This window comes from Hylobates moloch, unplaced genomic scaffold (assembly GCF_009828535.3).
Source record: "Hylobates moloch isolate HMO894 unplaced genomic scaffold, HMol_V3 SCAFFOLD_15, whole genome shotgun sequence".
Taxonomy (NCBI): domain Eukaryota; kingdom Metazoa; phylum Chordata; class Mammalia; order Primates; family Hylobatidae; genus Hylobates; species Hylobates moloch.
In genome coordinates, this window is record NW_026652290.1 from 56043910 (window position 1) to 56057965 (window position 14056).

Consider the following 14056-nt stretch of genomic DNA (forward strand, 5'->3'; position numbering starts at 1 on the left):
AAATGTTAAAGTCCCAAATATCAATACTATGGATCAGGGGTTCTCAAATATATTTTAAGAGGCACAAAAGCTGGAAATCATAATGCTCTTTATGGAACTCCATGAAATATTGATTTATACTACACCCTTGGCATTCAAGAATTTAACATTCATGGTTTAAATTATTTATAAATGACCCCAAAATCCATTACATGCAGTAATTTGTAAGTTTGCTGAGGCACAAATTTGCACTGTGCCAATTACAAAGCTCAGGAGCTACAGTAAGTCACTGAACTGACGAGTGAGGCAACAGGAAAGATGGAAGGTGCTCTGTACTTGGAAGAAGCAGGAGAAAGGCAGAGAGCTCTATATTTCCTAAGCATCCCACATTGCTTATTTCTTACATTAGATGAAAATGGGCAGGATTAAATGTGGAAGGCTGGCGACTCATGATAGAGTGACCAAATCCCCTACAATGTAAATATACATGTTAGAGACCTGAGGGACAGAAAAGCATGGAGCTGGTAGAGGGTGACCTGGGTGTTTGGAGGTGGTGGGAATGTATTATTCAGGCTATTAAAATAGCTGGTTAACTTCTCAAACAAGCCCTTCTCCTGCCCCTCAACCATCTGAGTGTTAATGTACTAGAAGGGACAAGATAAAGAACTTCCACCTAGAACAATTTCAATCAAGTAATTTATTGCTGTTTCCAAACTGCTCCTGGCAAGAATGTCTGTGGTGAAAAATTACCTTAGAAGTCCTGCCTCAATCCCATTAACACTGACTAATGCTAAAGACTAAAAACTCCTAACCTCTAGCCCCAACTTCACTCCTGAGCTTCAAACTCATATAGCTAGACATTTCTTTCTCAATGTTCTATGCTCCTCAAACTCTAAATGTCAAAACTGACATTCTGCCTCTGTGTTCTCTGCCATGGTTTCTGCCAACATATTTCATCTATTCATGCTAGCCAGAAATTTAGAAGCCTTTTACTCCTTCTTGCCCTCTCTCCCCAGATCCAAGCAAGAAGTCCTACAATTTTATTCCTGAATACTTTTATAATCCAATACTTCTTACCATCCGTAAAGTCACTGCCCCAGTTTAGATTCTCTATTTCTTTACTGTGTTAATGCCACAATCTCTTCCCTTACCTCCAAGTCTTTTATCTTGTTCTTTTCCAATCTCTCCTCTGGTGAGCTGCCAGGATTACCTCTGTGACTGAAAACATTTCAAGGGCCCCTCTCTATGAACTGGTCACACTGCTGTCTTCACCCTCATCTCACACTGCCATCTCTCTAAGACCTGGTAACTTGCTCTGACCAAAAGAATTCAGCAAAAATTACAATTCCAGTTCTAGGCCTTAAAAGATCTAACAGCTTTGACATCACTCTCTTGGGGCCCAGCTGTCAGGTGATGATGTTCAGTCTAGGCTACTTCATGGTAGGGAGAGGGAGGTGGGCCTAGCCGGCCCCCAGCCATTCTGTCAACCTTTGCTGAGGCACCATTCACATGACTAAAGCTATCACAGATGCTTCATCTTCAGCTGAGTTCTCAGCTGAATGAAGCCCAGCTGACACCGGTCATATGACACATGTCATAAAAGAATTGCCCAGCTGACCCCAGCCAACCCACAGAATTATAAGACAGAATATAATCATAATCACTGACATAATCATGTTGTGTTAAGCCACTAAGAGTTGGGGTAGCTTGTTTCACAGCAATAGACAGCTAAAACACTTTACCATACTATTTTCACTTATGTTGTTTCAGTTAGGCTTCCTTCTGTCATTTACGAGAGTTCTCATTAGATTATAATATAATATAGATTATAGAGGAAATACATTGTCTTAATCTGTTTTGTAGCTGCGATAACAGAATATCACAAACTGGGAAATTTATAAAGAACAGAAATTTATTATCTCACAGTTTTGGGGTCTGGGAAGTCCAAGATCAAGGCACCAGCATCTGGTGTGAGGCTCCTTACTGCATTCTTACATAAGGGAAAGTGGAAGGGCATGAGAGGATGAATGCTGTGCCCTTACATGGCAGAAGAGTGAAAGAGTGTAAACTCACTTCTACAAGCCAAGCCCCCGAACTTTTTTTTAGAGATGAGGTCTCCTTATGTCACCCAGGTTGGCCTTAAACTCCTGGGCTTAAGCAATCCCCCTGCTTCAGCCTCCCAAGTAGCTGGGACTACAGGTACATGTCACCGCATCCAGCTTCACAAGCCGTTTTTATAGCAGCATTATCCATTCATGAGCACGGAGCCCTCATAACCTAAACAGCCTCCCATTAGGCCCACCTCCCAATACTGTTGCTCTGAGGATTAAGTTTAAACATAAATCTTTAGAAGAGATAAAAACACTCAAACCATGGCAACCATCCTTTTCACTAAAGTTAATCAATTCAAGTACCCTCATTTTCACATCTAAATTAGAAAGTCACATACTGGGAAGGAGTTGTAGAAAGACATACAAGAACTGATGAAAAATATAGACTATTTCTGACAATTGTCTTATGAAGAGAAGTTACTAGAGTCACAAAACTCTTTACATAGTCTAATACATATGTTAGAAAAATTCATTATACCCAAAATGAAAATACCTACATTTGAAGCCAAGGTTCCTAACAATGTGACCTTGGGCCTCAGTTTCCTCTGAGGTGTTCAATGATGATACAACAGTAGGTCTCAATTTTGAAGGGACACTAAAATTGGGAAAGTTTAAGATATGACTGATGCACAGGCTCCACACACCAAATGAATCAGAATCTCAGAAACAAGGTCTAGTTTGGCAAAAGTGATTTTTGTCCCTTCTCTCCACTGCTTCTCTCACTTTTCCCAAAGAGAATGTAATTCTTTCCAAGTACATTGATCCAAATGTAGGCCTGGCCAAACTGTTGTTAGTTTTATATAGCTGGCAATCTCCTGCCATTAGACTAGATAGGTGAGCCCAGCCTCTTGTTTTCTCTCTCACCTGCTCTGCACTATAGCTATCCCTTTAGGACTAGCTGTTCTAAAGGTTCAGTGTTCAGACTCAAACTGGGCAGGGATGGAGGGTGGGGTTTGGAAAGTCTCTGCTGGGATTTTCAGTCTAAGTCATATTCTCTGGCTCAGCTTTATCAGAGATCCCTGCATAAAGGATCATGAAAATTGAAGCCTTATTTTTCCTGTGCTAGAAGAGGTAAATCTTCCTCACAAAGAAGGGAAGGAAAAGCAACTGGGCAAATAGAACTTGGGCATTCCTCGGACCTGGTTGTAATACTCCCTTGATGTCATCAAAACCTCACAAATAGTTTGAATATCTTGGATCTGCTCCTCTCTATAATTTATCAATTAAGATGTTTCTCAAAGATTTTCTTGTGATTATCAAACCTTATGGGTTGGGATAAACAGAGGAAAACATGTATACTACAGATTTTCTTCTGAACACAATAATTTCTCTTGAAAAAAGGCAACGTCAATTGATACGTTTGGAGTTCAGAGAATAGAGTATATGAGGGCTCAAAGTTTATACAAAACAAATTTTGTTTTAATAAGTTTTATGGAAAATATATGTGAGCCAGAAAACATTTTGTTTTCATTTATTAAGCTTGCCTCCATAAGTAAAGCAAAGGAATTGAGTGTATAGTGACCAGGCCCCACTTCTCTAGCTGGAAGACAGGCTCCAGTGAGAAGCTGGTTCCTCTCTCTGGGAGAGAGGGTAGGAGTGAGGAGAATATATTCGAAGACTAACCTCCAAGGTAGATGTTGGCATTTCAATCATTTCGGTGCACAGTCTTCCATGACCAATCCTCTTCCTTTGGTTTTCCCTGAGACTAAGACAGGGATCCACAGAGCTCAGCCATGGGACTACCAGGATCATGAAAACTGTCATCATAAGCTACCTCTCACTAGAGAGGAAGCATGCCTGAACTTTCTGTCCCGGGGCCATCTCTATCTTTCTCTCTCTTCTTAAGTACTTCCAATAAATAGCCCTCATTTTCTTTAAGTACCCAGTGTTACAGAATGTGTATTTCAGCCAAACCATTCTAGTGAGTTAGCAAAAATTGAAAGAGGAAAGAAGGGCTAGAAGTACTGCCAGTTAGCCCAGAAGTGATCCTGCAACAGGCTCTTAAGAACTATCCCATCAATTTGTTTTTCTCATCACACTTAGCAAGAAAATGGTGGTTAAATGCAATCTGAGAACAACCAATGGAATAAGAGAAGCCAGGTTTTCAGAACGGAGGTGCCAAATTATGACCAGAGTCAAGTGGTCTCCCCTTTTTTTTCCAGTCTGAAAATTTCTAAGTTTTCAACAAATACTATATTAAAGATTAGTTTCAGTAAGTCTGAAAAAATTGGGCTAGTTTTTGTCTTCATAAACTCAACAATAAAAGGCAGTTTTGATTTCTCCTTATATAGCATATGATTAATTTCTATCTAAAACACCTAACAAAAAAACAATCAAATAACGTATTTTTAAAAATCACCTTGGATGAAATGGTAGACTCTTCCTGATCAGTATTTTTGCACTTTTCTCCTGTGTCTTGTTCTGCTGATGTATTTTCTGAACTTCCTGATGAAATTAATTGCCTTCTTCCTTGCTGGGTTGTGTTTAGCTGGGTTTTATCTTTGCAGATTTCTTCTTTTCCACTTCCCTGGATTACATTACCTTAAACACATAAAGAAAAAGAAGAAAATTATCTTCTGTATCTTCAAATGTCAATAATCCATACCAAAAAAAGAAAAAAGTAAAAGGATTCGAGACCAGCCTGGCCAACATGGTGAAACCCGGTCTCTACTGAAAATACAAAAGATAGGCAGGTGTGGTGGCGTGCACCTGTAGACCCAGCTACTTAGGAAGCAGAGGCATGAGAATCACTTGAACCCAGGAGGTGGAGGTTGCAGTGAGCCGAGATCACACCACTGCACTCCAGTCTGGGTGACAGAGCGAGCCTCTGTCTTAGAAAAACAAAAAAGAAAGAAAAGAGAAAGGATAAAAGGGCAAGTAAGATTAAAGGTCCATTCATAGTAATGCTAACTTGGAAATACTTACGTGCAAATCTCAGAAAGTATTAAGCAGCAAAATGGCCAAGAGCTCCAGCCCTGCATTCTACCAGGCTGAGATGCCAATGGAGGCTCCATCCCTTAACTATTTCATCTCACCTTTCTGAACTTTGGTTTCATCATCTGGATAATGGGAATTATAATTCATGGAATTATTAGGAGAAGTAAATGAAGAAAGATATGTAAACTATCTAGCAGAGTACCTGATACATGTTATTTTTTTAATTGTAGAATTGAATTTCTCTAACAGAAAATCTGACTTATAGCTATCCAATGAACTTCACATATACTACTTATTAAACCCTAACATCCACAGTGACGAATTAAACTTAAGCTATTTTTTTTTTTTTAAACGAGACAGAGTCTTGCTCTGTCACCCAGGCTGGAGTGCAGTGGCACGATCTCGGCTCACTGCAACCTTCGCCTCCCTGGTTCAAGCAGTTCTCCTGCCTCAGCCTCCCGAGTAGCTGGGATTACAGGTGTGCACTGTCCCATGCCTGGCTAAATTTTGTATTTTTAGTAGAGACGGGGTTTCACCATGTTGGCAAGGCTGGTCTCGAACTCCTCACCTCAGGTGATCCGCCTGTCTCAGCCTCCCAAAGTGCTGGGATTACAGACAAACCCAAAATAACCCAAACAGGGGAGTGACTTCTACAGACTTTGCTGATGAAGTAAATAAATCTCAATAGCAATGGACATTGTATCCCATAAAATACCCAAAGTTTAATGCAGTTGGCAAACCTAAGACACTATCATATTTTGTTAACAAATTCATAATTGTCCATGGCAAATTGTCCTTCTCCTCTACTTGAAAGTGATGTCTTCATGAAGGCAGAAACTTTACATGCCTTGTTCACTGTTCCTCCCTTGTCTCCAGTACCTTCAACTGTGCCTAGCACAAAACTGATGCTCAATAAATATTTCTGACTAAATGAATTTTGAACATAAACAATTTGTCCAAAGATTCCCTTAAGAGCCAGGATACAGGTATATAAAGCAATCTGTAGTCATTATTCCATGTTCTAAAGCAGGGATTAGCAAACTTTTTCTGTAAAAAGCCAGAGAGTAAACAGATTAAACTCTGTGGGCCATACAATGTTCTGTCACTACTACCCAACTCTGCCTTTGTAACATGAAAGCAGTCACAGACAATGCATATATGGCTGACCATGGCCATGTTCCAATAAAACTTTATTTACAAAAACAGGCAATGGGCCAAATTTGGCCCATGGGCTGTAGTTTGCTTAGTCCAGTTCTAAAGCACATTCAAGTAGCCTGAAATAACATTCCCTCATTAAGTTCAGGAAAGAAATGCCAATGGAATACTGTCCATATTATCAAACAGGAATATCAATTGAACCAATATAAAAAATAATATATTTATCAAATGTAACTTAGGCATAAACTATTCTAATAACTAAATTTTAACTAAATTATTTAAATATTCATCATGAATCTAAATTAGAAAATAGTTCATATCATTTTTGGAAACTGTCATAAACAGGACTTAATAGGACTGAGTAGCTTCGTACAACAAATGACCAAATGCTGTAACAGTTATGAATTAAACCAAGTGACATACTGAACTAGTGGTATTGCTGATTATGCTAAGAACTATAGTAAATTAAACAAGACACAGCTTCTACACAAATGGTAGTTTATATATTCCAAGTGTCACACATGTACCCAAAATTCTAAAATTAAAAAATATATATATTTAAAATACTCAGTTCTTCAAAACTCCAAATTCTTTACTATAAACCACCTCTAGGGACTAGAGCTAATTTTTTTTTCAGCATGAGAAGCCATTTTGATATTATTAAAATGCTCTTCACAAAGAGTATATAAAAAATGAATAGCTTAAAATGGCTGACAACAGTCTTTATATCTGGTATGGCAAATATTCTTCTGAAATCCAAAACAGGTACAGTTAAATGATAGAAATATAAAAGAAATTAACTATTAATACAAAATAGCTTGATTTTAACTATTACCAATGGCACTTATATGAGCTGTTATACTAATACTACACGAACGATAGCTCAATTATATATATATATGTATCATTAAAAATACATCCATCCAATCTTACTTTCTAGAGGAACTACTCCCAAACAGCTATATTAACTATTGCATGAGTATATTTCTCAATTTTTTCCTGTGTTTAAGCAAATGTATCTACAAATACATATGCATAAACATATACAGGACTAAAAGTACAAATATTATTTCTGTGGTTTAAATACCTAGGATTGCAATTTCTGGATCAAAGTGTATTGTATATTTAAAAATTTAAGAGACACTACAAGTGACTTTGAAAGGCTATACTAGTTTATACCTCCACAAGTAATGTTCGATAATACTCCTTTCTGCCAACAGTGGATATTATCAATTGCTTAAATGTTGATAAGTTAACGAACAAAAAATGGTAACTAGTTGTTTTCAATTTACATTTTCCTACCTGACAGTAAAGTCATAATATTTACTATGTGTATTTATTATTCTGTAGTATGTCACACATAATGCTCAAAATTTCTACTGAGTTTTATCTTTTTTGTTACTAAGTAGACAATTTTTTAAAAATTGTCTTTTATAAGTGTGGTAGATAATATATCTCATTATATTGTTTGGCAGGCTATTATTTGCCTCTGACTTTATTTATAGTGTCTTTTGCATAGAAGTATTTTTCCTTTCTATTTAGGTAAATCTATCAGTTTTTCCCTTAGGATTCCAGGTTCCCTATCATCTTAAGAAAGTGTACAGGCATAATCAAAATATTTTTCCCATACTTTCTTCAAATGCCTTGTTTTAATTTTTATATTAAGACTATTAATTCAATAGAAATTTGTTTCTGAATATAGTATAAAGTAGTACTTTAACATTATTTTCTTCAAAATGGAGAGCCAATTTTCTCAACATCATTTATTAAGAAATATGGCCGGGCGCGGTGATGGAGAGGTGAGGCAGAGAATGGGTGAACCGGAGGGGTTGCAGTGACCGTGGCCATGATCCAGCCTGGGGACAGAGGAAAAAAAAAAAAAAAAAAAAAAGAAATATATCCTTTCTCCATCAGTTTGAATTGATATGTGTTTATAAATTAAATGTATTTTTTTTTATCTGTTTCTGGGTGTTTCATTCTTCTTTTTTTTCCTGGTCTAACTTACCTATTCCTCTGCCAGAATTATCAACTACTAAAAGCAGGCATCAGGCCCAGATCAGGAGAGTTCCATGAAGAAACATAATTTTTCAATTATTCAAATTGTCCCTGACCATACATGGAAATAATTCAGTGCTCTAACATTAAAGTCTCACATAGAAGGCATACATAAAGAAAAATATGGGCTAACCATAATATACATAAGAGATGTCCTAAACCAAATATTAGCAAATTTAATCTAATAGAGTATAAAAATAAAACGGTATCGTAAGATTGAACTTATTCCAGGAACACAAGCATAGTATATTACATTAGGATATCTACCAATATCATTACTTACATTAACACATGAAAATGTAGAACTATTTCCATACCAAAACATTTTTAAATAATTCAAGTTATTCCTGAAAACATGGTAAAAATAAAATGAACCATACTAAACATGATATGACTATTTATCAGAATCTAATACCAACCTTAAAATGCTAAAATATTAAGAGAATTTCTATTAAAATCAGGAACAAGAACAGACCAATTTTAACCATTTTTATTTAAAGTTTATAGGGTTCAGCTAATAAGACAAGAAAAGAAAGCAGTAGATAGATCCGAAGAGCCAAAATTATCCTAATTCTATAGATAATATGATTCTACAGCCAGAAAACATAAGGTTCAAAAACTACTAAAATTAAATAACTTGACAAAGTTGCTGGAAACAAAGTAAACAGAATAACTAGCACTTTACAAAAATGTAAGTACATTTTGAACTGTAGTCCAATTAAAATAATGTATAAATGCTCAATATTTATAATCTGCATCAAATTGCCATAGTGAAAATATTCACAGTACAAAATTAAATGCAAATCAAACAGTGTGGGGACTAGTTCAATCTTCATCAGCATGTGCCACTTTTTACAACTTCATGTTGGTAGCTTAGAAGATGCAGGAAGAAGAGCTCTATAGAATAGCATGATACCAGTGAAAATATAAAAGCTCCTTTTTCAATCTACCAGGAGTATCCCAACCTAAGAGTTATGATTAGTCTTGTGGCCTAGAAGGCTGAAGGAATAGAGATAACTGGAAATCAAGAAAGAGGAGACTCTGAAAGCCTTTGCCTAAATACATTTACTTCTCCATCACTAATGGACATTTAAAAAAATTTAGCCCAGGCCTAAGAAACTCATGACAACATCCAAGAGCTAGTACCTGAGACATACAAAATAAAATAAATTAGAACTATATTGGCTGTCCACTTTCAACACTTCTATTCATCATAGCACTGGAAGTCCTAGCCAGAGCAATCAGACAAGAGAAAAAATAAAGGGCATCCAAATCAGTAAAGAGTCAATGAGTCAAACTGTCACTGAGTCAAACTGTCACTGTTTGCCAACGATATAATCATATACCTAGAAAACCCAAGAGATGCATCCAAACAACTCTTAGAACTGATAAATGAATTCAGCAAAGTTTCAGTATACAAAACCAGTGTACACAAATCTGTAGTACTGCTATACACCAACAGTTACCAAGCTGAGAATCAAATCGAGAACTCAACCACTTTACAATAGCTGCAAAAAAACACACAAACAAAACAAAAACAAAAAACAAAACAGGAATATACCTAACCAAGGAGGTAAAAGAGCTCTACAAGGAAAACTACAAAACACTGTTGAAAGAAATCACAGATGACACAAACAAATGGAAACATATCACATGCTTATGGATCGGTAGAATCAATATTGTGAAAACGACCATACTGCCAAAAGTAATCTACAAATTCAATGAAATTCTCATCAAAATACCACCATCATTCTTCACAGGACTAGAAAAAACAATCCCAAAATTCACAGGAAACCAAAAGACAGCCCAAAACAAGTCTAGCCAAAGCAATACTAAGCAAAAGGAAAAAATCCGGAGGCATCACATTACCCGACTTCAAACTGTACTACAAGGCTACAGCCAGCAAAATAGCATAGTACTGGTATAAAAACAGGCACATAGACCAATGGAACAGAATAGAGAACCCAGAAATAAAGTCAAATAATTACAGCCAACTGATCTTTGACACAGCAAACAGAAATATAAAGTAGGGGAAGGACACCCTATTCAACAAATGGTGCTGGGATAATTTGCAAGCCACATGTAAAAGAATGAAACTGGATCCTCATCTCTCACCTTATACAAAAATCAACTCAATATGGATTAAAGACTGAAATCTAAGACCTGAAGCCATAAAAATTCCAGAAGATAACATCAGAAAAACCCTTCTAGACATTGGCTTAGGAAAAGACTTCATGACCAAGAACCCAAAAGCAAATGCAATAAAAACAAAGATAAATAGATGGGACTTAATGAAACTAAAAAGCTTCTGCACGCAAAAGAAATAATCAGCAAACAGACAACTCACAGAGTGAGAAAAAATCTTCACAAACTATGCATCTGACAAAGGACTAATATCCGGAATCTACAAGAAAAAACAGATCAGCAAGAAAAAAACAAATAATCCCATCAAAAAGTGGGCTAAGGACATGAATAAACAATTCTCACCAGAAGATATACAAATGGACAACAAACATATGAAAAAATGATCAACATCACTAATTACTAGGGAAATGTAAATCAAAACCACAGTGCATTATCACCTTACTCCTGCAACAATGGCCATAATTTAAAAATCAAAAACATAATAGATGTTGGTGTGGATGTGGTGAAAAGGGAACACTTTTACACTGCTGGTGGGAATGTAAAATAGAACAACCACTATGGAAAACAGTGTGGAGATTCCTTAAACAACTAAAAGTAGATCTACCATTTGACCTAGCAACCCACTACCGGGTATCTACCCAGAAGAAAAGAAGTCATTATATGAAAAAGACACCTACACATACATGTTTATAGCAGCACAATTCGCAATTGCAAAAACATGGAACCAGCCCAAATGCCCATCAATCAATGAGTGGATAAAGAAACTGATATATATATATTACTTCATGTGTAATTTTTTTTTGTCAATAACATCTGTATGTGTTGATCCTCAATTTGTAGTAGGAAATGGGGAATCATAGTGGGGAGGGGCAGACACTTTCCCTCAGTAGAATAATTTCTCTGATAAAAGAAAGACTTGACTTAACCAAAAATTGGACCAATGTGAACTTGTCCCTGCAAACAACTCCTTTTCTTTCAGAACTGTTTTGTACTGCAACTGCTTCTGTGCTACTGCTTATAATAATAGTTCAACATGTATTTCATTTCAAATATGTTTTCTTTCACTTGGTAGATGTCCCACATAAAATATGAAGCATGTTTTTGGGCACTTCACTTTGAAAATACAAATGAAAGTAATTTGATATTATATATATATGTATATATATAATGTCAAATTATATATATTATTTTTATATATTATATATGACATAATTATATTTTATATAATATATAAAACATAATATATAATATATAATTATATTTTATATTATATTATAATTATATATTATATATAAATTATTATATAATATAAAATATGATGCCTCCAGATTTGTTCTCTCTATATATATACATACACCATGAAATACTACTCAGCCATAAAAAGGAATGAAATAATGGCACTTGCAGCAACCTGGATGGAATTGGAGACCATTATTCTAAGTAAAATAATTCAGGAATGAAAAACCAAACGTTGTATGTTCTCATTTACAAGTGGGGGCTAAGCTATAAGGATGCAAAGGCATGAGAATGATGCCACAGACTTTGAGGGCTTGGGAGGAAGGGTCGGGGAGTGAGGGATAAAAGATTACACACTGGGTACAGTGTACACTGCTCAGGTAATGGGTGCACCAAAATCTCAGAAATCATCACTAAAGAACTTACCCATGTAACCAAACACAACCTGTTTCACAAAAAACCTGTTGAAATAAAAAATATATATAATAATGATGATGATAATAATAAAAAACTGTATTGGCTGAAAAATGAAAAAGCCTGACAACAGCAAAAATTCCCCTACATATAAAGGATTAAACAAAGAGTTAAACTGAGAGATGATCCAGGAGAGACTGCAAGGGCAGATCAAGAAAGGCAAACAAAACCAAACATATGGAGAGTAAATTTAGGTGGCTGTACAGTGATATGCCTTAGTACATGGGCTTTAAAGTTAGTCAGAGCTAGGTCTCAGTTACAGCTCTGGTATTTATTTTATGATCTTGGATAAGTCAAATAACATGAATTAATGTTATTTGTCCTGTTCCTAATGATTCCAAAGGTTCCAAAATATCAAGTTAGTTTCAGATAATCTACATAAAGACCAATAACCACAGTTATGGTCCTCAAGCTGCAAAAGACATATGAAAGTTACCCATATCTGAATAAACCAAAATGCATCCTGCGAATTAATTTTTAAAAATCTCACATATTGGCCTATTGATCCCCATCATTTATTACTTAAACAAACAAAACAATTTTTAAAAAAATAACAGCACCACAGAATAAGTCTAATTGTTTTAACTTTTAATTGGCAGGATTCAGGTACTAAACTGTTTTAAAGTACTAAACTGTCTTTAAAGGAATTAAGTAACCTAATCTTGCTCTTATAAAGTACTTTTCCCACAGCCTTAGTTTATAAAAAGATTACCCGAATCCAAAGACTTTTCTATCTTATTTTGAAGCTTTAGCATTTTAAGTACATTGTACACATGCGATATTCCAGACCAATGTCAAATTACTCTCATTTGTATTTTCAAAGTGAAGTGCCCAAAAACGTGCTTCATATTTTATGTGGGACATCTACCAAGTGAAAGAAAACATATTTGAAATGAAATACATGTTGAACTATTATTATAAGCAGTAGCACAGAAGCAGTTGCAGTACAAAACAATTCTGAAAGAAAAGGAGTTGTTTGCAGGGACAAGTTCACATTGGTCCAATTTTTGGTCAAGTTAAGTCTTTCTTTTATCAGAGGAATTAGTCTACTGAGGGAAAGTGTCTGCCCCTCCCCACTACGATTCCCCATTTCCTTCCTACAAATTGAGGATCAACACATACAGAGATGTTATTGACAAAAAAAAAATATTACACATGAAGTAATTGTGGGGGTGGGAAGAACTGAAAACAACTGTACCAGAATGACTTACTGCAAAATTCTTAGGCTTAGATTGGAAAATTCTCCAGATTAAACCACTTGCCCCTTAACACATAATGTATAGTGCACTTTTCCCATGAGAACACTTTGATCCTAGTATAATCCAAACTAGCATTAAATAAGATAAATTCTGTACATAATATATTTGATCCAAAACTTTAGAAGACTTCTATGACCACTGTGCAGAATACACAAAGCACTAAGAGTAGTAATTTTCCAACTAAAATGTGTATTCATTTGTGCTGTTAATTTTTTTAAAAACAATGTTCGAGGTAAAACGGCAGAATAGCGTAACTAAACTAATAACTGCCAATAAAATCATTGTAAATTTTTTTTTTTTTTTTTTTTTTTTTTTGAGAGGTTTCGTCACCAGGTGAGTGCAGTGGGCAATCTCGGTCATGCAAGTCCGCCTCCGGTTCCAGCCTTTCCTGCCTCAGCCTCTCCGTAGTGGGATACAGGCCCGCCACCAGCCCGGTAAGAGACGGGGTTTCACCGTGGTCTCGATCTCCTGACCTCGTGATCCGCCCGCCTCGGCCTCCCAAAGTGCTGGGATTACAAGCGTGAGCCACCGCGCCCGAAAAAAATATTTTTTAAACTATCTGTAGGCACTGGAGATTGACCAAAGAGGCAGAGTTGGAGAAGTGTCAAGGTTGAAAATGAACTATAACCTATAAAGTTTGTGAACTTGTGACTTTTTTCCTGAGGGCCTTCTCCAAGTCACACGTGGCAGAAAGCTGCAACC

The 14056-nt window shown here is 36.0% G+C and overlaps 1 protein-coding gene across 5 annotated transcripts in view; it reads right to left on the reverse strand.

The window, feature by feature from the left end:
- APLF (aprataxin and PNKP like factor) overlaps positions 1 to 14056 on the reverse strand; it is a 117349-nt gene that overhangs the window by 53267 nt on the left and 50026 nt on the right. For all 5 annotated transcript variants that reach the window (XM_032177740.1, XM_058428944.1, XM_058428943.1 and 2 more), the window contains one exon: positions 4450 to 4631. In XM_032177740.1, the coding sequence (XP_032033631.1) occupies positions 4450 to 4631 (182 nt within the window). The remainder of the gene's footprint in view (positions 1 to 4449; positions 4632 to 14056) is intronic.